The 27,562-nt window shown below is 33.2% G+C and overlaps 2 protein-coding genes across 2 annotated transcripts; both read left to right on the top strand.

Moving 5' to 3' along the window:
* On the top strand, positions 16,045 to 17,832 carry LOC104780049 (bidirectional sugar transporter SWEET4). Its single transcript, XM_010504505.2, has 6 exons — positions 16,045 to 16,261; positions 16,361 to 16,397; positions 16,504 to 16,720; positions 16,988 to 17,149; positions 17,253 to 17,372; positions 17,458 to 17,832. The coding sequence occupies exons 1-6, from the start codon at positions 16,219 to 16,221 to the stop codon at positions 17,629 to 17,631; spliced, it is 753 nt and encodes a 250-aa protein (XP_010502807.1). The 5' UTR covers positions 16,045 to 16,218; the 3' UTR covers positions 17,632 to 17,832.
* On the top strand, positions 25,402 to 26,295 carry LOC104783645. The gene has a single exon (XM_010508775.1). The coding sequence runs from the start codon at positions 25,402 to 25,404 to the stop codon at positions 26,293 to 26,295; it is 894 nt and encodes a 297-aa protein (XP_010507077.1).

Below are 27,562 nucleotides of genomic sequence, written 5' to 3'. Positions count from 1 at the left end.
ACACTAAAAAGATGTTGGCAACCGTTGTTTATGTTTTTTCATCAGTGCCCGGGCTCAATTATTTTTTGGACCCTAAACTAAAAAAATTTGTGGCCCCTAAAATTAAAAGAAAAAAGCCCAAAAATTAAATGGACTATGTGCATTTGTACTCGCTGCACATGCATGGAGCTGACCTAAATCTTAAGGCATTGGTTAAGTGGATAAATGCATAATTGCATATATATTTTAACAATTATTTATAAATCATAAAACCAACACTGAATTGATTTTAGTACAGTGGCAAATGGTAAGTCTTTAATGCACAAGATACCATCACACCCATAATTGAGTCCCACTTCCTATAAGTGAAGGGATTTGGCTAATGGACCGGCGAGTTGTGGACCAATGGTTGACAAAAAAAAAAAAAATCATAAAACCAATAATACATGATTTTGATGAGTAATTTTAAAATCAATGATTGAATAACACATGATTTTTGTTTGGATTTCCAAATCCATTAAAATTATAGAATCAATAACCCTCATAATTAGTTTATTATTTTGTGATATTGTATATATTTTCAAATTAGAAAAAAATGTCAAACAAATCATCAAATTTTAAATTTGGTTGAAAAAAGCACCAAATGTTCTGTTATTCGCCTTAAATCATCAGCTTTGGTTGATATATTATTTTTAATCACATTTTTAATCCAGTTTAGAGGCACGTTTATATTTTAATAGAACAGTTTAATGTATTAAATATTCGAAAATAATCTAACCCCTAAGTGTAATTTATCGATAACTTGATTATAGATTTAAGTAACGGAGGAGAGTTAACCTCACTAATTCGTCTAGTCAAAACATTTCATGATAGACCTAAATTAGTTCAGTTAACAAAAGCTTGTGATTATAATAAAAATTAATAAATGTTGATGCTTTAAAGCGTTCACAGAAAAGTTGGTGTTTTTTCACCAAAAATTGTAAGAACAAAAACGTTTATAACTTTTTTGACATTTTTTCCTCATTCTCACTTGGAAAATGGATTCTTTCCATTTTTTTTTTAAGAAAATGGATTCTTCGTAAACAAGTACTACATGCATATTTTTCCAGCGATTATGATTATTGATATTGATATTGATGATACTGTAACTAATTGGAACTCCGAACTTGGATGAGGCTTGATAGATTGAAATTATACAGTATGTGTTTATGGTGAAATTAGGCTTTGTGCTTGGATGTATTCAATCAACGTATCTAGAAAGTGTGGATCCTTTTCTTGAATTTGTCATTACTTCTGAGGACATCAAAGCCACTGGAGCTCCAACCACTCTTCTTATAATGAGAAATGTTTCTCCGCGAAGAAAATCGAGTCGATTTGTAGCGTTGGAAGGTCAACCAAGAAAGCCAATACAAAAACATGCTTATATTGAAAATAAAGGTATGACTTTGTTTTCTACCATATGTCCCTCGTAGACTTTTATTCTTACTAGTTTGTTTCTGTTTCAATCGTGGTAGGTAGCAGTTTCAAGAATTTTTTTTATCACCTCACAGTCATATATTTTTGTTTTTTTTAGCAATGACTATCAAATTAGTTTTAACGAGGCACTATGCAGCCACTGCAGCCTTGGCTACATTGTTCCTGATTGGGTTGAGCAACATCCTTTCTCTAGTTGATATAAAGGATATACGGTTTTGGTTCTGCTCTTCGGCTCTTCCCACCACAACCATTATATTACCTTTGAAGAGTGACAAAGTAAAGTCGGTAAAAGAACAGCTTTGCAATATTTATCCTGAGGAGACAATTGATGAAGAGAGCTTCAAAGACGTGAGCGTGAGGCAACTAATAAAGATGGTCAAGGAGCTTGATATTAAGAGTAAGCAACAACAACACAAGGGCGCAAGGGCGCTGAGTAAAGAAAGATGAAAAAACCATTTACGCCTCCGTTTTTGAATTCATTTTCCTTTCTCTCTTGGAAAGATATTGATGTTTCTTTTGTTTCCTTCTGCTGTGTTTTTCTTTTTTTAAGAAAAATCCAAAACTTATTTTCTAATGAATTCTATTACTTTTGATCTCATTCGTAATTTCTCAAAAAACAAAAAAAGAAAAAATATATATATTTATTCTGAGGACCTGAGATTCTGTTGTTTCTTTCGAAGATCAAACGTCTCTCTTTCATAGAATACTGCCAAGATCTTAAACTACGCACTGTGAGCTAAATCAGGATTGTTAGCGAGACTAATTTTGTGATGAGGAAGAGCATTGATGTCGAATCATACACAAAACATCTCTCAGCTTGTATAATAAAGTATACATTCTCAGTCACTCTTTTACATTACTTGTTGACACTACAGTTGAAAACAAGGAAGAAGTATGAGTTGTGATGGACATTTTCAGGAAAGACAATAAGATATGCAATTGACGATTTTGCACTAGTTCTGGTTTAAATTGCGAGCCAAGAAGGCAGACCTCTCTAATAGCTGGTAACATAAAGGATAAAAGAAAAAGAGCAGACCTCTCTAGTAACCAAGATGATGACAACACTTGGAACTCCTTTCTTCTCGAAGGAGGAGATACCGACACCGGAATTCATTATTAACAAGCTAACCAGCAAGAAAGCCAGAGACCGTTTGAAACTGTTTAGAGTAGCTCTTATAGTATTGGTTGAATGAATTATTTGTCTAACTAGTGATTCTTCTAAGATTCCTATCAGTTACGAGACAAAATGGGTGTTGGGTGATGAATAAGAGTTTTTCAAACGCTCATGGAGACGAGAATCTTTGCTCCTTACTGTTCAAAGCGTATACTCAAGAACTCATTTTCATTACGCTATAAAATCATCAATTGCAGTGCAAGGGTTTACACATGCCATGCTGCTTATAACCCTCTACAGTTGTCCCACTCAAATTGGTCATCCATGATAAGGCCAGAAGAAACATTACAGAATGTTATGGTCATTAAAGTCTTTAAAGTTTTGGTCATTCGTGTCTAATCTGCATGTAACCATAATCATGATGAACAAGTGAGTTATTATTTTTTTCGGGAATTTATAAAACTACCACATTTCATAAAAGATTTTTCTAAATTACCACATTTGAAATATGATGGATCGAAAACATAAAATAATTGACCAATTTAATACCGTGGACAAATAGTTATCGAAAAAATAAGTTTTGACTTATCTACAAACAAATCTAATAGAGTATTAAGTCTTGAGATGAATATAGAGAGATGATATATTATATATTATATATTTCTATATTAAATAAGGGGTATCTTCGTCATTTTCTTATAAGATTGTGGTATTGGGTGAAAGAAGTTATCAAATGTGGTAGAAAAGAAAAGAAAGATTTTGCAATGTGGTAGATTTGTTTTAAAAAAAAATTGGCTTTTGATTTTTTTGGTATGGACAATGAATCGGAAAAATAAGTAAAAAAATTGAAAGTAAAAAAAAAATTGGAAAATAACAACTGACATGTCCACGTTAATTATAGTTACATGCAGATTGGACACGCGTTGTCAACTTCATGCACTTTGAAATGTTTTTTCTAACTTTTTTGAATGACCAATTAGAGTGGGACAACTGTAGAGGGTTACAAGAAACATGGCATGTGCAAATCCTTGCACTGCAATTAACGATTGTTCAGGGTAATGGAAAGAAGTTTTTGACTATAAGCTTTGAACTCTAAGGAGAAATTTTTTTTGTTCCGATGGGCGTTTCAGAAACTCGTCTACATCACCCAATATCCGTACTATTTCGAGTCTGATATGAGTCTTAGAAGAATCACTAGTTAGAAAAGTATCTCTTTCAACCAATACTTTTTTTTGGGTATGTTGGCATTATAGTATATTTTGGAAACTTAATTAGTGTTTTAGTACAAACACTATATATAATTGGCAAAATAGGGGAGAGAGTGTTTGTGTGTGAGTGTGTGTGTGAGATAGGAGAGTTATGTAGGACCTATTTGTGAGATTGAAAAATTGTGATAATTATTTAAATAATTGTTAATATAATTTTTTTTAGAAAACTTTTCAGATACATATATTTTTCTTTATAATTTGATATGTATTTTGTTTAATAATTTTTAAATATATTATATACATCTTTTGTACCCGTACACTTTATTAAGTGTACGAGTGTCTATAAACATTACTAAGTGTCTATACACATTATTAAATGTACGAATGTCTGTACACCTTATTAAATGTACAGATATCTGCAAGTGTACAGATGTCTCTACACATTATTAAGTGTATAGATGTAATGTGTATACTTTTAGTAATGTGTAGAGACATCTATACACTTAATAAGATGTGCAGATGTATGTACATTTAATAATGTGTACATACATCTGTACACTTAATAATGTGTACGGATACAAAATTTGTAATAAATATTTAACATTATCAAATAAAATCATCAAACAAAATATATATCAAATTATAAATATAAAAATATAGATTTTTATATATCTGAATTTTTTTAAAAAAAAATCATATTACCAAAATATTTGAATAAATAGATATGATGGGGTGTGATGACAAAAGAAAAAAAAAATACATTTTCCTTATTTCTCTCTCTCACACACTCACACTATCTCATTTCTCTTTCTCTCTCACAATTTTATCTCACAAACATTCTATCTCACAAGTGGGACCCTGACTATTTCTCCAATTATGAATAGTACATGTACTATATTTCTAATTAAGTTTGGAAAATGTACTAAAATGCCAATAATCTCTATATTTAAAAGGTCTCTGAATTTTTTGTTGGTTAACTTTTTTAATAATAAATTTTGGTGTCGGTATCTCCCCTACGAGAACAAGAAATTCCAAATTTCTTCATCATCCTGGTTATCAGATAGGTCTGCTCTTTTTCTTTTCTCCTTTCTGTTATTGTCTACTAGCGAGATCTGCTTTCTTAGATCACAATTTAAATCATTAACTAAGCAAAATCCTCAATCGCATATCTTATTGGCTTTCTTGAAAATGTCCACCAGAATTCATACTTTCTCTTTGTTTTCACATGCAGTGTCAACAAGTAATGTAGAAGAGTGAGTGAGAATTTATGTTTCTCAATCCGCATAATGGTTTTGAATTGAGACTATGTCGGTCGGTGTCCGTTTTCTACTTCTTATTCTTATATTTATTCATTCTTTGACTAATTTTACGTAGGATATGATAAGCCCAAACGAAAACGGGTCAGCAGAACATGTATGTTCTACACATGTGATGTTGAGGTGGTGAGCTTTCTATTATGGTGATCTTGTGTAAACAATGTTATTTATCCCATAGCATAAAGAGTTGTAAAAGTTGAGAACACGGACAATTGGGTTTGGTTTATGAAGTTGCTGAAAACTGATCTTGGATTAAATGATGGTGACGACTTTATTATGGTCGCTATTAGGCAAACAATAACTTATTATTCTCTCTTGGCATGTAAGATGTTGATTGTTCTTTTGATTATGTTAACTTTAAATGATTATTCTTATGTTTTAGGGATTGATCAAGTCTGTTCATCTGGAGTTACCAAAGATGGAACATCGAGTGTGCGTACAACACATTTACGGGAACTTGAAGAAGCATCATGGAAATAAAACCCGTATGAAGCCACTAATGTGGGATTTGGCATGGTCTTACAATGAGAAAGATTATAAGCGGCACTTGAAGAGGATCTTCTGTTATGATACTGGTGTATACAATGATGTCATGAGGACAAATCCAAAAAGTTGGTGCAAGATCTTCCACAAGATTGGCAGTTATTGTGAAGATGTTGATAATAACCCCACAGAGTCTTTTAATAGTTCCATTAACAAGGCAAGGGAGAAACAATTTATTGTTATGCTAGAGACAATCAGACAACTTGTGATGGTGAGGATTGCCAAAAGGTCTGCATTATTTCATTCTCACACAGGTAATTTCCTTTGTTTTTTAGTATTATAAATGGTGATGCTTGTTTCTGGTTTTAAACGATAATGATTGCTTATGGTTGTTTGCACGGATATGTACTCCATATGTTGCATTCTTTCTAGCTAAAGAGCATAAGTGTGCATCTGAGTCGAAGGTGTTTTCAAGCACAAATGGAGCATATGAAGTAACGCATGGTTTAGATAAACAAAAAGTCTGCCTTAAAAAGATGGTTTATACCGCATGAAGTGGCAGATATGTGGCATCCCATGTGAACATGCCTATGCAGTCATCCTTGACAAAACACTTGTAGCTGAGAACTATGTCTGTGAATGGTTCCGGACAGCTATGTGGAGAAGAAACTACACCAAAGGCCTAGTTCCACAGAGAGGTCCAAGGTTTTGGCATGAGACAAATGCTCCTAATGTGTGTTTACCAGATGAAGATAAGATCAAGATAAAGATCAAGATAATAAGATAAAGCCTGAAAAAAACAGGAAGAAGGGTGCCAATGAGTCGCCAACTAAGAAGAAACCAAAGGAGAAGAAAAGAATCATGCATTATGGCATTTGTGGAGAAGTGAATCATAATTCTAGGTTTCACAAGAATGAATTTGCCAAGGTGAATGTATTTTCCTTTCCATGGTTTCAGTTTATGGAGTTTGTTTTGGTTTACTACTGTTACAATGTTTTAAATTTGTTTTGCAGCCAAGTCAACCGGAACCAAGTCAAGGTTCAATCACTCAAGCTTAATTAAGTAGCTAAGTAGAAATAGGGTTCTAATTTGTGGTTGCATTGAATGTATTTTTGTCCACATAGACTTGTATATCCCTATGTCTTTTGTCTTTTGTCAAAACTTGCTATGTCTTTTGGTGAATGTTTCATAAATGGTTTTAAGATTTCATGAATGAGTATAAATTCTTAACTTTAACTTCTCATTACTGCTAAATAACACACAATACTGTCTTAATAGCTGGCCAACATAAATAAAACTGAAACACACACATAGCAACAACAAACTAACAACAACACTCATTCTCTCCTTTAACCTAGTAGCTTAATGAGACCAATCATGATCATACATAAGAATACTAAGATAAGCATCATTTTCTTATTGCTTGCTTTGACTTCAGACAAAGCATCTTCAACCTTCTCAAATATCTCCTCCTCCATCTTCTCAAACTCAAACATCTCTGTTCTGATCTATTTCAGCTGCTTCTTAAGTTCAACATTTTTTGCATTTAATGTATCTATCTCATTGACAGAAGCCTCATCAACCCATTTGAATGTGTTTCCATCGTTCCTAAGCTACAACAACCCCAATGTTACACACGAAATCAGAATAACAAAGCAAAAAAAAACCAGTTACCTTATTAGCTACTGCAAATCCACACCGATAATATCTCCGGTAAAGATTGAAATCAGACTTCAATATCAATGCCATGATTCCTTCCCCTCACCAACATCTCTTTGGCACACTGATAATCCTTTCTCTTGCACGGAAACTTGATTCGGTGGAATTGGTTGATACATTACTCATTGTGATACTCGAACTCGTAAATGAAAGAATAAGCAAATTCAAGAAGAAAAAGCAAACTCAAGAAAAAGAATCGATTATGAACCATGAAAATCAATTTTAGGTTTTATTTGGGAAGTCTGGGTTTTATGATAAACAGGATGGGTTGGTGCAAGAATTTGGTTCAAAAATTAGTTTATTTTTGAAATATATCTGGTTTGGTCTCTAGTTTAAACATTAAACCGTTGTAATCTAGAATCAGAGAGATAGATTTTGAACTTTCGATTTGGGGATATTAGTTTAGAATTATTTTTTAAGGATATATAAACCAAAAATAAAAAACGGGCTCTATCTAATTCGATATTATAGTTCTTCTGGAAAAATGGACCGTATGTCCGTTTGATATGTGGTCGTCTGTAAGTTGTATGGGATTGACACCGTCACACCGACATGTCATGTTTGGATTGATTCGTATATGACAAACGGTATTTACCTTCTACAGTTCTACCACACACATATATGTATGACAGTATGAGAAACCAAAATTGACCAATATACGTAATATATGCTTTGTACCAATGTCTAAACTGAATTTGATAGTACTACGTATCACGTATTGATCGATGCTATAAAAATGGTATTTATATTGATAAGTAGTTTTGAGATCACACCGCTTCAAGTCACAACGTGTGTTGGTGCCTTGGTGGCAACTGTTCACCGTCGTTGTTAACGATACACCTTTTCATCATACACATAGAATATTGTATGGTTGTGACAATTGTGTAATTTCATTAGAACAAGGACTAAAATGTCTTAGAAATAATGAAAACTATTCGTTAAACCAAAGTTTTTTAAAAAAACTATCCTTTAATTCTAACGAATATTAAACTTAAAAATTAAACTATTTCTTCAAACCAATTTTCTGAATAATAAAGTACAATTAGAAAGATATAACGATTTTGAATATATATATATATATATATATATATATATATATATATGTAACATGATGAGTTACACAGATATGAATGATCCTGGGTGGGACTTTCGTTGTTCCAATAGTATAGTATCACATGATGCAATAATTCAAACTTTATGTCTATTTTTGCTTGTATAAGATCGAGATATCGCAAAAACCTTTTGCTTTTCTTCATTTAGACTATTTTAAAAATATGGACGGTTTGGAATTGTTCCTTGTTAGGATTCAATTTTATCGTGTCCGGTACAAAAATTTATAAAGTAATATGTTTATTTAGCTAGCCTCTATATATTATATTTACAGTAATGGATAACAACCGATAGTGGATTGATGTTTTATTGTTTTGGTCTTTTCATATTACTATTTGAAACTTGTAACGTCCATTTAAATTTGGTCCATTTCGTTTGGTCTTATCTTAAAAAATGAGAAGGGTTACTCCGAGAAGAACATCGATTCGATTTGCAGCGTTGGAAGGTCAACAAAGAAATGCAATATAAAACGTGGTTTATATTGGAGACAAAGGTACATCTTTGCCTTCTTTCATATATGTCCTCGCAGACTTTTATTCTTACTAGTTTGTTCTGTTTCAATCGTGGTAGGTATCGGTTTCATTAAGAGTGTGTTTTCGATAACCTCAACGCCATATATGATACATTTTCAGTAATAGTTACCAAATTCGCTTCAATGAGGCACCATGCAGCCACTGCAGCCTTGGCTACATTGATCCTGAGTGGGTGGTTGAGGAACATCCTTTTCTAGTTGATATACAAAGGATATACGGTTTTGGTGCTGCTCTTCCGACCACAACCAATATCTTATCTTTGAAGAGTGACAAAGTAAAGTCAGTGAAAGAACAGCTTTACAACGTTCATCCTGAGGTTCTGTTGTTTCTTTCAAAGATAAAGCTCCTCTCAATCAAAGAACACTGCCAAGATCTTAAACTTCGCACTGTGAACTCAATCAGGATGTTAGCGAGACTAATTTTGTGACGAGGAAGTGGATTGATGCTGAATCATACACAAAACAGCTCTCAGCTTGTGGAAAACAATACTGTTTCTACATGTGGAGGCAAAAGTTTCCGGTGAAACATGAGAACCGTGTAAGAAGGAGCGAAGTTGAGCGTCCAGGAAGCAACTCTCCTGGTATCTATGCGTTTCTTCCCACCGAGATGGTAATAAACTTTCCTTTCATCATTCAAGCTGATTTTATTCTAGCATCTTCTAGAAATAAATGGAACCAAAGGATTCTCAACTGTGTCCCGTCTGGTTTTGTGAATGGATTCAACTACTTGGTGAAAAAGATCGATGCTTTTAGGTTCTTGCCTGTTGAGCAATCTAATTACGTGATGTTGAATTATGTCCGGCAAGGGTTTCGGTAGAGCGAAATGTGTCTACCAGACTCTGAGAATTCAACTTCTTCGATTTCGTTCGTATCACTAAAGTCATCTTCTCTTCTCTTCGGTTTGGTTTTTGGTTATATTGCCCCAAAAATATTAATTCCTAGAAGAACATAGTTTAATCTATCTCTTTGAAGACATGTTTATCTTCCTTGTAGTCTCGTTTGGTTTTGTAATATGTCTCCAATTTGACATTCAAAAAGAAAATATGTCTCCAATTTCCTTGATCAAAAGAATGATTCAGAGTTACTAAAAAAAAGAAATCAGACTTTGTGCTTTATATATAGTGGTTACCTCAACCTAATCTTTATTATTATGTCAAAAAAGAACTTATTCTCTACTAGTAACGAAAACGTAGTAACAATATGCATACAAAATAGTAATTTATTAAAACCCGAAGATAAATGCTTTTCGCTTTGTCTTAATTTTGTTTTTAACGTCGTCTTTATATAGTTTTTTTTCTTCTTCTTGGGGTCAAATGTCTTCTTTTATACATGTATGCCCGTTATCTTCTTCTTCTTCCCATTTATTAATTCTTTGACTAATTTTATTTGAGATATCACAAGTCCAAAGGAAAACGGGTAAGCCTACATGTATGTTGTCTACACGTGTGATTTTTTTTTTTGGTAAGCCATAGGGGACTAAGATCCCCTACACGTATATGTTGTCTACAAGTGTGATGTTGAGCTGGTGAGTTTTCTATTCCGGTGATTGGGTGTACTCACTGTCGAACCAACACGAAGGCAAAAACAAAAAATGGCCGACCAAAAAAGAAAAGTAAGAACTATAGAAAGCGAGCGAAAAAGGAAAAAAAAAGAAAAAAAAAAAATGCGAATATCTAGCCAAGCATAAAGGTAAACTTAGATGCTTCTATCCGTTTAATATAAGTGAGTATTAATGTGAGTTATATATGGTTATGTTAAATCTGCTACAAAACCTTCGTTTGCATCCATAATATACAAAAAGAAGAAAAAAAATCCATTATCTAGGATCAAAATCCCAAAAATGGGGTAAATTAAAACATTAAGCCCCTAATCATTGATCAACCACAAGATCAAAACAATTATAATCACAAAAATTATATTTATATTGATAGTCCACAACACCAAGCCCATAACAAAAGTATTTTGGATTCAGGCCTAAACATGATAAGCTCATTACCAAAACAGAGTCCAGCAGCACAACAAACATGTCTTTCTCTCCAACATAACGACAAAGTGAAAAAGCAGAGGAAAGTGACGACGAAGGTGACAAAAACACTAGCTGGACAAGGAGGCGAAGTAGTACTATCATGTCGTTATGATCCTTTCTTATCATTAGAGGAGATGTAAATGTTCAACACTTGTCATGAGATTAGGAAGATGGTCAAAGAACCTATAATGTTCCTCAAGGTTGTATAAATAAGAGCTCACTGTGTAATTGTAAAGCTAAAGAAATAATACAGTAAAGTTTCAGTCCTCAAAACCCTTCTCTGTTTTATTCTCATGGTAACAGAGCTAACGTGGATATCTTTTGTGCTTCGCAACTTGGGAATCGTTCAAACTAAGCCAGCAATTCTCCGATGTGACAACCTCTCGGCTGTTTATCTCTCTGCAAATCCGGTCTTTCACAATCGATCAAAACATATTGAAGTCGACTATCACTATATTCGTGAGAGAGCTGCCCTTGGTCTTCTTGAAGTTAAACATGTTCCAGAAGCACTACAACTTGTAGACATCTTTACAAAGTCTCTTCCTCGGCAAGCCTTCCAACAGCTTCATTACAAACTGAATGTTGCGATGCCTCCCACCATCAGTTTGCGTGGGGATGATAGTCCACAACACCAAGCCCAGGACAAAAGTGTTTTGGACTCAGACCTAAACATGATAAGCCCATTACCAAAATAGAGTCCAGCAACACAACAAACATTCCTCTCTCTGCAACATAACACAAAGTGGAAAAGCAGAGGAAGGTGATGACGAAGGTGACAAAAACACCAACTGGACAAGAAGGCGAAATAGTACTATCATGCCGTTATGATCCTCGCTTATCATTAGAGGAGGTGTAGATGTTCAAAACTTGTCATAAGATTAGGAAGGTGGTCAAAAAACCTAGAATATTTTTCAAGGTTGTATAAATAAAAGCTCACTCTGTAATTGTAAAGGTAAGGAAATAATACAGTAAAGTTTCAGTCCTCAAAATCCTTCTCTGTTTTATTCTCTATATTACGTATTAAGTATAATTTTTTTTTTTTTGAATAAAATGTAAAATTTATTTCAAAAAAAATAGGTTTTATAACAAGTGCATCATAAAGTTAATATTTGTGGATAAGAAATTATATTGAAACTTATATTGGTCAATTTGGGTAACGTCTTTACCCTTTACCCAATTTGATAGTACTACGTACGAATCGATGATAAGAACATATCTTATATTAATAAGTAGTTTTGAGATCACACCGCTTCACATTACACCGCTGTAGATTGGAACTGTTCACCGTCGTTGCTAACGATGCGTAGTACGATATACACACGTTTCATATCAGTATATCATACACATAAAATGGCGTAAACTTATCTTTTTATTTCATTAGAATAAGGACTAAAATGTCTTAGGAAATAGTGAAAACAAGTCGTTCAACCAAATTCCCTAAATTAACTATCCTTTAGATTAATCTATCTAAACTACGAACGTACCTTTCTAACCAATTTGAAACTTAAAAGTTAAACAACCTTTCTAACCAATATTCCGAATAATAAAGTATAATTAGAAAGATATAAAGAAAAATTATAAAGATTTTGGATGTACGTAATTAACATGATAATGAGTTACAGATCCTGGGTGGGGACTTTCGTTGTTCCAATAGTATCACATGATGCAATAATTCAAACTTTATGCCTATTTTTGTTTGTAAGAAATAGAGATACCGCAAAAAGCTTTTGTTTTTCTTCATTAAGACTATTTTTAAAAATATGGACGGTTTGGAATTGTTCCTTGTTAGGATTCAATTCTATCGTGTTTGGTACAAAAATTTATAAAGTAATATGTTTATTGAGCCAATATATTACAATTACAGTAATGGATAACAACCGATAGTGGATTGATGTTTTCTTGTTTTGGTCGTTTCATATTACTATTTGAAACTTGTAACGTTCATTTGAATTTAGACCGTTTGGTTTAGTTTGATTGTTGTAGTTTCTTTTCTCCTTTTCTTTTGGTGTGCCAAATCAAATATTTTGGTTTCACTTTCTTTTCACTAAAAATGTGCATATTATGTTTATACCCATGTGATAACACATCGAATACATTAGTTGTTGCATAGAATAAATTCATCAACTGATGATGATCACTATCGTAACCAATTTGAAATAAAAGCATTAGTTCATTTTCTATGATATATCTATTAGTAATCCAACAAAATCGAAGTTAGTTTTCTCACAACAAACAAATTATGTATTTCAAGGAACAATTATTATAGACACGTTGAATGATTGTCACATTGTTGGGAATTGCCTATCCACCTATTGGTGCGCATTTTGTTTTAAATTAATTAAATTTCCCTAAAGAATTTAGAAAAAAACAAAAAAAGGCACACGTAGAGTCTTTTTGATTACAGTTTAGGCTTTTAAAATAGCTTAGGAAAAAGTCAAGCTTGATGTAAACATGATGTATGTTATATAACGTGTGTCCAAAAGATGTAACCATCCTATATTCTTAAGTTATGTATGAAACATCGGTCTCATGCCGTACGTGATACAAATCCTACTTATTTTGTTATGTAAAACGTATTAAATTGGTCAATTGAAATCTATAAGTGTATAAATGAAAGTTATCTATATACAGTAATAATTAAGCTATCATATCTAATCTAAAGAACTGTGATAACATAAGAGAAACTTTTGATTATCATCAATTTTAGCATACTCTATATACATCATTACATTTGCTATAAGAAATTAGGTCCACACATATCTTCTTATCATATAAAACCAACACTACTATTATACAGTTGATATTTTTTCTACATGGTTAAAATTATATCGTAAATCTTTAAAGAATGTTCGGTAAATGGTAATTAGTCTTTAGTTGTTATATATACAAGTTAACTATACTTTAGTTGCTAATCTTTATATACTTTCGAGAATATTGTATCTTTTTGAATTAATATTATAAAAAGTAGTTGGAGCCGATGGATTGACCATTAAATGTGTGTGACACTTTGTCAAGTAATCACCCTAGAGAAGAAAGCTTTATACACGAGATTTGTTTTGTTTCCAATTCCCATTTCAGCAGTATTATTAAGCCTCGAATATATATTTGTATACTAGAAGACAATTAATATAGGGTCAAAATTTCATTACTACATAGATAGGTAGAGTAAGTAGAATAATAATAATTTGCCAAACGAACATTAATGACCAAAGCACATCACTCAAGCATTAGATACGCATTGATGCATGAACAGACTAGAGTGGACACGTTCATGAGGTTTACGTACCATCTTTTGACCTGAGTTTAGACCGAATCATCCGGAAACCAAACCGGGCAAAGTAAATTCTATACATACGTTCGTTCTCTATAAATAGAGGAGTCCATTCCATTCCACGACTTAAAAATCTCACTTGTCGATAAAAAACCTAGTTAGATATTTCTACTCTAAAAACTCACTAGTGTTCTGTTCACATATCAAAACCATGAATGCTGACGTGATATTTAACAACTAAATACTATTCCATTTTTAATACTTTCCTGCCAGTTAGTATGTCTGTTTAAAAATCTAGTGACTAAAATCATCGAAGTGTTTAGATTGATACTATATGCTAATTAAAAAAATTCCATCGTACGTTTGTTAACATTTTTTTCGTTGATAAAATTTTGTGATTAAATGCATTTGTTTGATTTTCATTTGTTGATCGGCTTGCGCATATTAGTTTTCAAGTTAAATGTTTCATTTGTTACAAACGTATTAGTGCCTCGCGAAGAATACGATTGAAAAAGAACATTTTTTTTCTAATATTTTTAAATATGGACAGTAGAAACAATTATTGAGATCGCATTAGAAATTTCCGGACCCTGCTTCCTCAATTTATATTGTCAAATTCTCAATTACTAAACCATTATGAATATATTTTTATAATAATTTACTATTATTCTTAACTGAAAGACTAGGTTAGTACGTAAATTAGTATTTTAGCATAGCTTTCCTAGCAACAGCGCTATCTGATCTTGGAAAAAACATCCCTTTCACCATGTAATTGTCTCAGCACAACTAATTTTTCATTTTAGTAAATATAATTGATCTAGTTGTTGGTGTACCTTACTCATCACAAAGCATAGATATTTGTTTTCTCGATATATATATTTTTTTTAAAACTTAGGTAAACTGCGCCGATCGGGAAGCATAGATGTTGCGATTTTTATCGTCCATAGATTTCATAAAAGATCGTTAGCAATATAGTATCGGAATCCAAAATTCGAAATGGACATAGTCGCATGCTTACTTTATTTTATATTAAAGTTACAAAAATCATTGGGTTTGTGTACCTTCTCACAACACCTGTAAAGTTATTTCCCTTTTGCCTCAGAATTTTGTTTATATAGCATTTGATACTATAAATTATTTAGTTTCAATGTAATATATTCGTTGGAGTTGAAGATCCTTTAACAAAAAAAAAGTAATATATTCTTTGAAATCATATATAACGTTCGTTTACAGAAGAAAATTAATGAAACTATTATTCTGCTTAATAATCGCAAACAAATGAGATGCCTCATAAAAACGAAATGAAGAGAAAGATCATATACACATATGAAATCCATGAAAACTAGAAAATTTGTTTACCTTTTCCAACATATAAATATGATATATACATAATAACAACACAAATTCAGTAGTCGTCCAAAAAGATCAAAAAGGAGAAGAAAATAAATCTTACGTGATTTGTTTTTCTATCAGATCACTCGCTTACACTAACGTGGATAACTTTTTGTATTTTTTTTTTTAAAGTTAAAGATGGCCGTGAATAAGATTATGACACGTAACTTACATACAATGCACATGCATGTAATATATACATGTACATACACACGTATACTATATAGGGTAGGCATATTAGTTATAATCATGGCTCCAAAAACAATAAGCCAAACGAGAAAGTGTTGAAAGATATGTAGATAAATGTCATGATTGTTTCCCCAAAATGGAAAAACAAAAATTCAAGGTCGTTTTCATTTCAATTCCTTTACTTCTTGAGTTTCGCTTCGTCATCAATACACACATATATACTTATATGTAAAATTATACAAATGAGTACCTATATTAATATACCAACATCTCATCTTGTATCTATAAATATATGCAAAAACCATTCATACATATTTGACATACCAAATTACATATCTCTCTCTATCTCTCTCTCTTGCTCTCTTTCTTCTTGTTCTTGTTCAGATTTTGCGTCTGAAGTGAAATGGTTAACGCGACAGTTGCGAGAAACATTGCCGGCATTTGTGGTACGTACATAAGTTTTGTATGTGTACAAATATTTTGAAGAATCTCTGACCTTTCTCTTTTTTACTAACACTTGTAATTTTATTTGTTTATTGTCGCAGGAAATGTCATCTCCTTGTTCTTGTTCTTATCTCCCATGTAATTATTAATCTCTATATCTAGCTTTGATCTTATTCTTTTGGGCTAACAACTTAGATCTCTTAAATTAATGTTTATGAGTAAATATATATTATATTTTATGCAGACCTACGTTCATAACGATATACAAGAAGAAGAAGGTGGAGGAGTACAAAGCTGACCCATACTTAGCCACGGTGCTAAATTGCGCACTATGGGTCTTTTATGGCTTACCAGTGGTTCATCCAGATAGTCTCCTTGTGATCACCATTAATGCCACTGGCCTTGCAATAGAGCTTTTCTATCTCGCTATGTTCTTTTACTTTTCTCCAACTACTCGCAAGGTACGATACCTAACATCTCTGATTATACGTACCTAATTATTATAATACTTAATTTTGTTTTGTACAATATACTTAATTAAATTTTACAAAGAGATATTCAATTTTTGTCTTTTTTTATTGTGGAAAAAAATGAAAGCTAGAATACCGTAGTAATAAGAAGTGGGAGACAATGATTGATTCTGTTTTAGGATAGTGATAGGCAAAACCAAAGGTTTATACAGTTTTATTTATGAAATGATTTAATTAAAATTGTGATTCTGGGTGCAGGTGAAAGTGGGGCTATGGTTAATAGGAGAGATGGTGTTTGTAGGAATAGTAGCCACATGCACATTGCTATTGTTCCACACACATAACCAGAGATCTTCTTTTGTTGGAATCCTTTGTGTCATATTTGTTAGCCTCATGTATATTGCTCCTCTCACCATCATGGTAATATTTATTTATAAGTATCCACTTCTCAAATGTTTTGTATGTGTCCTTCACTTTTTATTAAAATAAAAAAAAACAAACATGATATTTTTGAGTGAAACAGAGTAAGGTGATCAAGACAAAAAGTGTGAAGTACATGCCATTCTCTCTCTCACTTGCCAACTTCCTCAACGGTGTCGTTTGGGTTATATATGCACTTATTAAATTTGACCTTTTCATTTTGGTAAGTTTATTAAAGTTATATAATTATTCATCATCTTCTTTTTTTTATGTACTAGTTTCACTTCATTTTCTTTTTTCTTTCATAGATTGGAAATGGACTTGGAACAATATCAGGTTTAGTACAACTGATACTCTATGCTTGCTATTACAAGACAACACCAAAAGACGATGAAGAAGAAGACGAGGAGAATCTTTCTAAGGCTAACTCTCAGTTACAACTTAGTGGAAACCATGGACAAGCTAAACGAGTTGCAGCTTGATTATATATTTTGGATAATAAAATATGAAATTAGTTTTATGTCCTTATTTTTTTTTTCTATTTTAAAGTTTTTGGGTGATTAAACTATAAGTAATCTTATTTTTGTGAGTTTTTTTTTTCTTGCTGTGTAAAAAATCAAACTCTTTCTCGTCTATGAAAGATAACTATAATGTGCGACAATATAAATCTATGTTAAACTATATGTATGAGTGGATTTTTATTTTAGGTTGAGAAATGTTTGCTGAGTTAATATGGGGCAGTAAAAATGAACTCTAATTGCTGAAGTAGTCGAACTGAATTAAACACCTTCATCAGTAGATGCAAACCGTAGTACACACAAAAGCACAACGATTCAGAGTCTAAAGATCACAAAATTCACATATTTTTGGCGAAATTCGGCATTTTTTTGCCTTTTGCTAGCATATATAGCCGTTGCTGCGTAAGAAGAAACCAGCAGAGATTAAGAACCAACCATCTCAGAACCATCAAGAAGAGCTGAAGAGCATAGACTTGAACACTTCACGTCGTATAGTTATTTTGCCGACAATATCGTGTTGTTGTTGTACATGTTAACAGTTCGAAGAGCTTGTGGAATTGTGTCAACTGTTTCTGCCGACGTTGTTGACGTGATGCTGATATGAAGAGCTAGCGGCTGGTTAAAGACATCTTTGAAACCAGCTTGAAGTTGAGAAAACAATGCCCTTCATAAGATGAAAGAAAAAAGAAATCAAGTGCTTCATCCATAACAAGTATTTTTAGATCTTTTATTTGATTATTTTTTTGTTTTGTATTTTTTTGAAATAATATTTAGTTTTACTTGTTTGGAATCAATATTATAACGAGGAATTCCTCAAATACCATGTCATAAGTCTTATGGTCCTGCACTGCACTATGATAATTGTGGAAATCGCTCCTCTCCATCTTGCATAGTTTCTAGAAGATCCGAAAAATAATCTCCGTAATTGAACTAAATTGTTCTTCTCAAATCATTGCTCCATCTTTGCCTCTTCACTTCACGGAGTCGCTTGCAACAACTGCAAAGTTTATAAACTCTCATTAATAAACCTATCTCTCCATGGCTCAATCTCTCCGTACCTCTCTGATTGCACACAACCAAACGAAAAATATAGAAAATAAATCACAATACATATTAGAAGATAATGACCAATATGGTAATCCAAAGCCTCTAGCAATGATGTTACCATATAAAACGAGCACCATACCACCAAAGACAAAATTCCCAAGGTCATCGACCAATCCCATGAATGTACTGAAGAGAGTACTCAATTCTCTTATCACCTGAAATCTCCACACCACCAACACATAAAACATATTTGATGTTTTTGCATTTCACAACACCAAAAAAACAAACTTTTAAAACCAGAAACAAACGGGTTAGAAGACAAAACTCAATCTACTAATTTCATCCAATTGCTAAGAAGACAAAGGAATTAGTGAATCGGGTAAAAGAAATTAGAAAAATGAGTAGTCTACACAAGCCGTATTCAATTGAATCTCTGAATTTTGCGAAGCACCAGAAGGCAATTAGCTGTTGGATCCAAACATAGCCACATAACATCGCCGAGAAACACACCAGAGCCTCAAGCAAAACCTCATCAGCAAATAAAATCAAGGCATAGGAAAGTAGATCATGCAAAGAGCAAACCCTCCCAGTCTAATAATCACGCAAGCCTGAAATCTTCAACTTGAGTATTTGAAACAACAAAAGAAACATGGCCACGAAAAACCATGTTAACGGCAAGAAAACGGCAACGGAAAAGAGGTGATACCGGACCTCATCTAGGCATAGAAGCCGACAAGATATGTCGGACTCAGACGATGATAGATATGAACCTTTTTCTCTCTGAAAAAATTGATCGATACAAACAAAAAAACAATCCACCTAGACAAAAATAAAAGCTGATCTGTATTAGTTATCAACACCAACTTGAATGTTAAAACCAGAGCCGGCCCATAGGCCAAGCCAATGAAGCATCAGCTTGCAGCCGTATATATTATATACAAAATTCGGCCCTATTTTCTTAAAAGTTTCTTTGGTCTAGTGGCGTTATCAGTGTTAGTGAAGACTTACTCATCATGTGTTCGAATGGCCTGTAGCTCATTTTCTTTCAGTTTTCGTCTTTGTTTTAGTAAATATATATATATATATATATATATATATTATTATTGCATACAATCACAAAAATTCAGCCCATTTTTTTTTTGATTGTGGCCCTCTAAAAGTTAGCGATGGCTCTGGTTAAAGTTGAGGTATTAACACCTGGTGAAAAATATCCAAGTTTTATTGTATTGATATGGGTTATGTAACTTCTTATATGACAATAATATCATTTCATACAAACTTTTGAATTTGATTAGGGGCCTGATTGGTAACAGACTTTTAACACTTTAAAATTATTTAAAGCATCGACAGTCATATTTTTGTCAATCACATTTTTATTGCTTTTTTTTTTCCTTCCTTGTTTTCTCAAAAATTTTAAAGCGTCAAAATCATGCTGTAAACCTAAATAATTTTAAAAACATTCTTTTTTTTCTCCTCCATTATGTTTAAAAACTCTCAAAAGTATATATATATATATTACATATTATATCTTTACAAATTAATTATTCTTATTTTCTTTTCTTTTTTTTTAAGATCCATTTCAATAATAATTTTTATTTTTTTCTTCATCATCATTAATAATGGTGTGAAAGATTTATGAAATTCATCATTAGTAAGAGAGTAACATTCAAAACAATGTATTAATAAGTGTTTAATGGATTTTTGACTGATAGTATAACTACTCAATTAAAAAAATATTTAAAACAATTAAAAATCAATCAAAAACCAATCACCAAAAACAAAAGAAAAACAGAATTTTCAAACAAAATCATATATTTGATCGACTTACATTTTAAAAATTATAATTTATCATTAATAATATTTTTTGTTATTAACTTGCTATATGGATTAAATTCTGACATAATTTATGTTTATTATAATTATATTATTAATATCTAATGACAATAATAAAAATAGCTACAGTTTTAAAAGTTGTTTGTAAACAATCAGATTTTAACAGTTAAAAGTTTTTAAAAATTTTACAGTCAAAGTATCTACAACCAAATTTTCTATAGCTAAAATTTTAAAGTTAAAGTCTTTACAACCAAAAATAAAAGCCGTTACCAATCACAGGACTTAGAACCGGAGAAACGTAAATCGAGTTTATATATTTCTTGCATTGTAGTATAAAGGAGAAATATAGCCTTTCAAAAGCAAGAAGATGAATCAAACTCAACTGAAGCCAAATAACATTCAAATGACGAAGCCCACGATGCTGCCCACCAAACTCAACATAAAGCAACGATCATATGAAGGTAAGAAGAAGGAAATCGCAGAGGAACCTTCATACCACCCAGCCGTTGCAAAAACTAAAGATATGAGCTGTCATAAGGCTCTGCAGATAGAGACAAATAATGCTTTCGACATCCTTAGTCACCTTTCAGATAATGACATGTGTTAAAATAGTTAAGTAGAAACATTGTAAACCTTAAGGGAGTATTAGTAGTGTTGATTTCAGAAGTGTAAGCTTAAAACAGGTAATGGAGACAAATATGGTTATGGATATAGAATGTCATTTTACAAATCACATATTCTCGAGCACCAATTTGTAACAATTTTATTATTTTGGCAATTATCATAAATACCACTGAAATGAGTTTTTCCAAAAATACAATTTTTAATTTTTAATTTTTAAAAATACTATTAAAATGTACTTTTCAAAATTACCACAAAATTGAACTAAAGTTTTAATACTAAAAACTAATTTTTTAAATCCTAAATACTAAATCGTACCCTAAATCTAAAATTGTCAATCCCAACCTAAAAAATATAAATTTTTGGTAAAAAAACCTTTGTGTCTGTTTTTGGAAAAAAGAAAACTGTGATATTTTTGAAAAAAAAAAATTTAAGTGTGATATTTTGAGAAATTCATCTTTTTGAAATGACGAATTTAGTATATAATATACAATAAACTATATTTATTGTTTTTCGTATATTAACAACCACTTCAATTGTAAATTGGGTGTGCTGTACTTGTTATGGTGATTTTTTCTAGGATTCTCTCAAAGCATCTGTATTGGTTTATTTTATGTCTCTTTTAAGATCCATTTTAATTGTAAGCTGGTAAAACTGTCGGTCATTATTACTCTTATTTTATTAGAATTATTATTCGAATGTAAGTAATTTGTCAAGTTACAAAATCACAAGAAGCGACTAAAATTACTTAGATTTTTTTTTTTTCTTAAAACTAGTATTATTGAATTTTTTTCTCTGATTTCATTTGTTAAAAATATTTTAAAATCAAAAACTGCATTAAGGTTACAAAAATATCTGAAAAATAGTAAATCTGATTTGCTGAATAATATTAGTGGTCTCAATAAATAAATAATTTTTTTCACCTAATAATAGTTTGATCAACGGCTTGATGTATGCTAAGTTTCCCTATTTGACGTTAGAGCAAATAAGGGAAAACGTATAAAATCGATGAAGATAAATGAAGTAAACTTGAGAGATGCGATGAGATGTTCATTTACAAATGGGCCAGCATACCAAGGTACTAGAGTAATATTCGTGGTGAAATTCATTTTATTTATATTATAATTTGGGACAATTGCAAAATTAGACCCCTAACTTGAGTTAATTGCAAGACTAGACTCCTTTTTTTCTCTCTCAAACATTTGCCACTTTCTGCCTACTAAATCTTCTGTCATTCATTGTATTCACAGAAATGTCATTATTTCTAATTTATTTGAATTTCTTGCGAAAATGTTTATTACATCCATATCCTCATATTCTTGTCTTATTTACGGTTGTACCACCGCCATCAATTTTCCAACAACCATGAACAACTAAATTTGCAGCTCTTAATGCCTCAACAACCTGATTTGTGAGCTTAAATAACACCCAATGCTATGAGAACTTCATTTTCTTCCATCTTCTCTCCATTTTAATCGAAAAAATTGAAAGTTCGTTAATCTTGTTATTTCTCGTGAACAAGGAAAATTGGCGCTGTGTTTCTTCAGTGGTGACTAAATACGACGTCCTCGGTGCTTGACATTGCGAAACCACCACCGATAAGGTTATTTTCCGGTAGATTTCGTGATTTTCTTTGTTTTTTTGTCGAACTTAGACTTCATTTGTTAGTCCAACCGTCATAATATCATGTAAAGTCTACTATGTGGTCAGTTTTGCAATTTAAAATTTATCGACTTTCGAGCCCGTAGACTAAAATTTCAGTCTCCTTAATTTCATTTGAAAACAAAAAAATATGATTTAGACTGCATTATAATCTTTCCGTTAACCCCAAAAATGACCACGACAGACTGCAAACGAAGTCATCATTACTATAGACTTTGTATGTAGTCTACTTGGCAAAAGTCAAACTTGGTCAATTGCAATACTAACCACGACGAAGTTTACATTTTCTTGTTGACGGATAGATGAAGTCTACTTGTTAGACAGAAGTCTACTGTAAAGTCAATGGGTTGGTCAATTGCAAAAATAACCAGAGTAAACTATAATTGAAGTTAACAGGTGGAACTTTCCATTGAAGTTAACAAGTGGAACTTTCCATTGAAGTCTACCTATTTTTATCTATTTAATTGCAAAAATGACCAAAAAATTAACAAAGGATGACCACAGAAGAAGTCAACCGGTTCTAGTAGACTTCATCCCCTGTCTGCTTTGTTAAATTGTAATTACAAAAATAGACCACAAAAATAGACTTCATTTGAAGTTATCTTCGTATAGTCTAGTTTATATCTACCCGTTGACGTCAACATGAAGTCAGCAGATTTTGAAAACCAAATTATTGCAAATTGGTGAATAATTTTTAAGATTTTCTTGTTGTATTCTTTGATATATGTTATTTACTTGCCTCTGTATGTTTTTGACATGAATCCATATTATACATATGGAGAAATCAAGTTTTTGGTTTTCATAGACAGTTAGATTATTAAAGTAGACTAATTTACGAAGTCAAACCGTTGGAGTTATCTGTGAAGTCTGTATATTTGAAATAGTGTTTAATTGAAATTTATAAATTTTTCTTTTTGATTTTGTAGTTCAAAATGTTTTGTATCAGTTATGTACTTGCCTCTGTCTGTTATTGTCATGATAATATATTATACTTTTGGATCAATCATGTTTTTAGTTTTGTTAGGCACCTAGGTTATTGATTTAAGACTTCTACGGATAGTCAGCTATGTAATGAGTAATTGACTTGCTGCTTACTCTTTCAGGTAGATAGCGCAAATACCTGTTGTTTACGGATTATGGGCGACGAGAAATGGGTCCTGACATTTTGATATGGATGGACGCAAAGGTGGGAGAATGTTTTTTTTGCAACACGGTTGTACATACGCTGAGCTTCTTGAAACGGTTGTAGAAGATTATCTGATTGACAAAGAAACAGAGATGGTTCAGTTATCGTATCCCTTAACAGAGATGATGCTTCAACAATTGCCCCAAGACACCCCTCCTGTCTATGTCACAAATGATAGATCAGTTCAGAACTTGATAGATTTTAGTAGTAGGAATGTTGTTCGCCTTTGCGTCTCTACGCGATGCATGGATGGACAGTAAGTTAAGGGATGTGTTAATGATATAAATAACTCTTGTTCTATTGCCGATGGGGATCCAACAGATGAATTTGGTGACGATGTAGATCCAGGTGCCGATGAAGGTGTAGAAGAATGTGAAGAAGCTATCCATGACACTACAGATGAGAAGCCAAAAGATGTTGATGACATGGATTTCGATTATAGTGAGTACGGAAAATTTGAAGATGAAGATGATGATGAAGATGGAGATCATCCGGATGTAGATGCTGAAGAAGGGAAACCGTTTGTTGGTAGTATTCATGGACAGTTAAATAATCCTTGGATAGACCAACTGAAAGTAGGTCAATGCTTTCCATGCAAACATGATGTCATAACAGAGGTGCGTTTGACCGCTATTATGCTAAAATTCTCTTTCAAAATTAAGAACTCCACAAAGTCTCGGTTGGTGGCAATATGCTCTGTGCCAGGATGCACGTGGAGGGTCGTGGCCACTGTGAAGAATGATCCAACCACTTTTTGGGTCACCAAATATCTGAACGTGCATACATGTTCTATTGTGGACCGCATAGCTCACCGTAAGCGTTGCACCTCCAAATATATTGGGATGCTTTTTGTAGACCGGGTAGGAATAGTAGATGGTGTTGTCCCATAACATATCCAAGATTCAATGAGGACAATGTTCGGCATGACATTGGATTACACAACTTCATACAGGGCTTGACAATATGCCTTGGAATATGTGAGAGGAAACGTTGAATCTGGATATGCGAAGTTGCCTTATTCTTTTAGAAAAATAGAGCACTCAAACCCGGGAAGTGTCGTTGACCTTGTTGTTGATGACGAGCATAGGTTTAAGTACCTTTTCCTATCTTTAGATGCTTCAATCCGTGGTTTCAATTACGTGAGGCGAGTTATTGTGGTTGATGGGACCCATCTCACCAGAAAGTATGAAGGTGTATTGCTAGTCGCTTGCGCACAAGATGATAACTTTCAAATATTTCCGTTGGCTTTTGGAATTGTTGACTCGGAGTGTGATGCTTCATAGGATTGGTTTTTCACCAAATTAAGTGAGTGTATCTCGGATGAATATCCACTGGTAGTAGTTTCGGATAGGTGAAGTTCAATAGCTAAAGCATGTCGCAATGTTATGCCGTGGGCAACACGAAGGATATGTTACTACCATCTCCAACAAAAGATAATTTCTAATTTCCGTGGGAAGCAACTGATGTACTTGGTGAAAGGGGCAGCATATGCGCATATGTATGATGATTACAACCACTACATGGCTTCCCTTACTAACGTAAATCCGGCCCTTGCAGCGTACTTGAATGAGGCAGATCCAGCTTTATGGTCTCGAGTTTACTGTCCAGGAGATAGATACAACATCAAGACTAGCAACATTGCAGAATCTATTGACTCCATGCTAAAGAAAGCCAAAGGTTATCCCATCACATATCTCATTGAGTTTATTACGAAAAAGTTAGGTAGGTGGTATTGGAAAAGACGAAAGGATGCATTTAGTCTGGCAACCACTTTTGGCCGGGGTGTTGAGTTCTTATTGGCCGTAAGGGAGCATTACGCAGATATGATGAAGGTAAAACGCATTGATGGCTGGCGTTTCTACGTTAGGGGTGGGCAACGTGACTGTTTGGTTGACTTGGAAGCAAAATCTTGTTCATGCGGGGTGTTTGATGTTGAGAAAATGCCATGTTCACATGCAATTAAGGCTGTCAAGTCAAGCGGATGGCATATGTCTACCGTAGTCGAAGCTTACTATAGAAAAGATTATGTCTATGCGTCGTACGCGGCTACCATCATGCCCAATGTCGAGCACCATCCAATTGGGCCAGATATCCGATGTATACCTCCCATTCCGAAGCAGAAGCCTGGAAGGCAAAAGAAGTCTCGTTGGCTAACATGGCTAGAACTGTCACGTAAAAATGGGAGCAAGCCGAGGAAGTCTCATAAGCAATATGCTTGTTCAAAATGCAGACAGCCTGGACATACTCGACCTCATTGTGTAAGTAACAATCCCACTTGATACATTTTTAACGTTTTGTATATGATCATCGGTTACACTAACAATTATTTGTTCAGGTTGCTGAAAACGGCGAGTAGAAGTTAACTTCATCGTGAAGTCATCTAAAATTTCCGTAGCAATAANTCGTGAAGTCATCTAGAATTTCCCTAGCTATAATTTGTCTCTGTAATTTTCAGGGACTATCCCACGTGTTCAAGTCGACATTATTAAAGAATAGTACGTAACTATCATTTACTCATAAGACCATTTTATTTTATGATACTCCGCTTCTTGAACAACCACAATCAGCTAGAGAATGATGAGCCAAATTTCGGGGTCAGTTTCTAATACAAATTCGAATATACAAATAAATGGTCCAGTCTGCAACTACTGCGGTAGATCAACGATTATTGTGAAATCATGGACATATGCAAATCCGGGAAGAAATTTCTTCAGATGCAATGTTCATGGGTTTTCCCATTGATCAGACGTAGAACCATCACGTGGTTGGCAAAGGCGGAGTTTATTGGATGCGAGGGATGAGATCCGTCGGCATAGAGAAGAAATCAAGGTACTTAAAGAATCTGTAAGAGAAATGAAAGAAAAAGTTGTTAACGGTTTGGTGAACTCAGGGGTGGTTAACACATATGAGGAAGACAAGAAGAAGTTTGAATGTGATTTACTGGCAGCCAATGAAAGGGAAAAAATGCTTCGACAATTCATGGTTCTCTCTTGGATAGGTTTCATTGTTGTCATCGCAATGTGTCTTAGGATGTGTACCAAGTCTCTAAGTTAACTTTAATCTGATGTCTACTAAGCTTTCTATGTATGATGCGTTTCTCTCTACATTCAATGTACTCTTTCGATATCTCTGCATTCGTTGTACCCTTTCGCTATCTCTACATTCGTTGTACCCTTTCGATATCTCTACATTCGTTGTACCCTTTCAATTTCTCTACATTCATTGTATCGTTGCCGTCTCAATTTCACCTATAAATATCCTCTCAATTTCCACTCAATCTATTGCATCTCCTTCTTCGATAACAAGAGAATAAGTTGGTTACGAGCTATGGCCGGAGAGAGTTCCAGTAAGCGTAAGCGAAGCAGTTCCGATTTTGAGTGGGAAGAGGAAGTAATAGATGCCATGAAAGACGCTTTTGAGAGGACAAAAGTCATGGTTGAAGAAGAGACGAAGGACCGCTTTAAAGCCATTCTTCGTATGATGAGAGATCACATGAAGAAGAAGGAAGAGGCTACCGCCCTTGTGCATCAAGTGGATCTGATCGAC

This window comes from Camelina sativa, chromosome 4 (assembly GCF_000633955.1).
Source record: "Camelina sativa cultivar DH55 chromosome 4, Cs, whole genome shotgun sequence".
In the NCBI taxonomy this organism is placed as follows: domain Eukaryota; kingdom Viridiplantae; phylum Streptophyta; class Magnoliopsida; order Brassicales; family Brassicaceae; genus Camelina; species Camelina sativa.
This window is presented reverse-complemented; position numbering and strand designations above follow the sequence as displayed.

What these genes read in the sequence shown, in the direction of transcription:
- LOC104780049 (XM_010504505.2), top strand. Translation starts at nt 16,219, where the DNA reads ATGGTTAACGCGACAGTTGCGAGAAACATTGCCGGCATTTGTG. An exon ending in TTTCTCCAACTACTCGCAAG is followed by an intron (nt 16,721 to 16,987) that starts GTACGATACCTA and finishes TTCTGGGTGCAG; the next exon opens with GTGAAAGTGGGGCTATGGTT. An exon ending in TTGCTCCTCTCACCATCATG is followed by an intron (nt 17,150 to 17,252) that starts GTAATATTTATT and finishes TGAGTGAAACAG; the next exon opens with AGTAAGGTGATCAAGACAAA.
- LOC104783645 (XM_010508775.1), top strand. Translation starts at nt 25,402, where the DNA reads ATGCCGTGGGCAACACGAAGGATATGTTACTACCATCTCCAACAAAAG.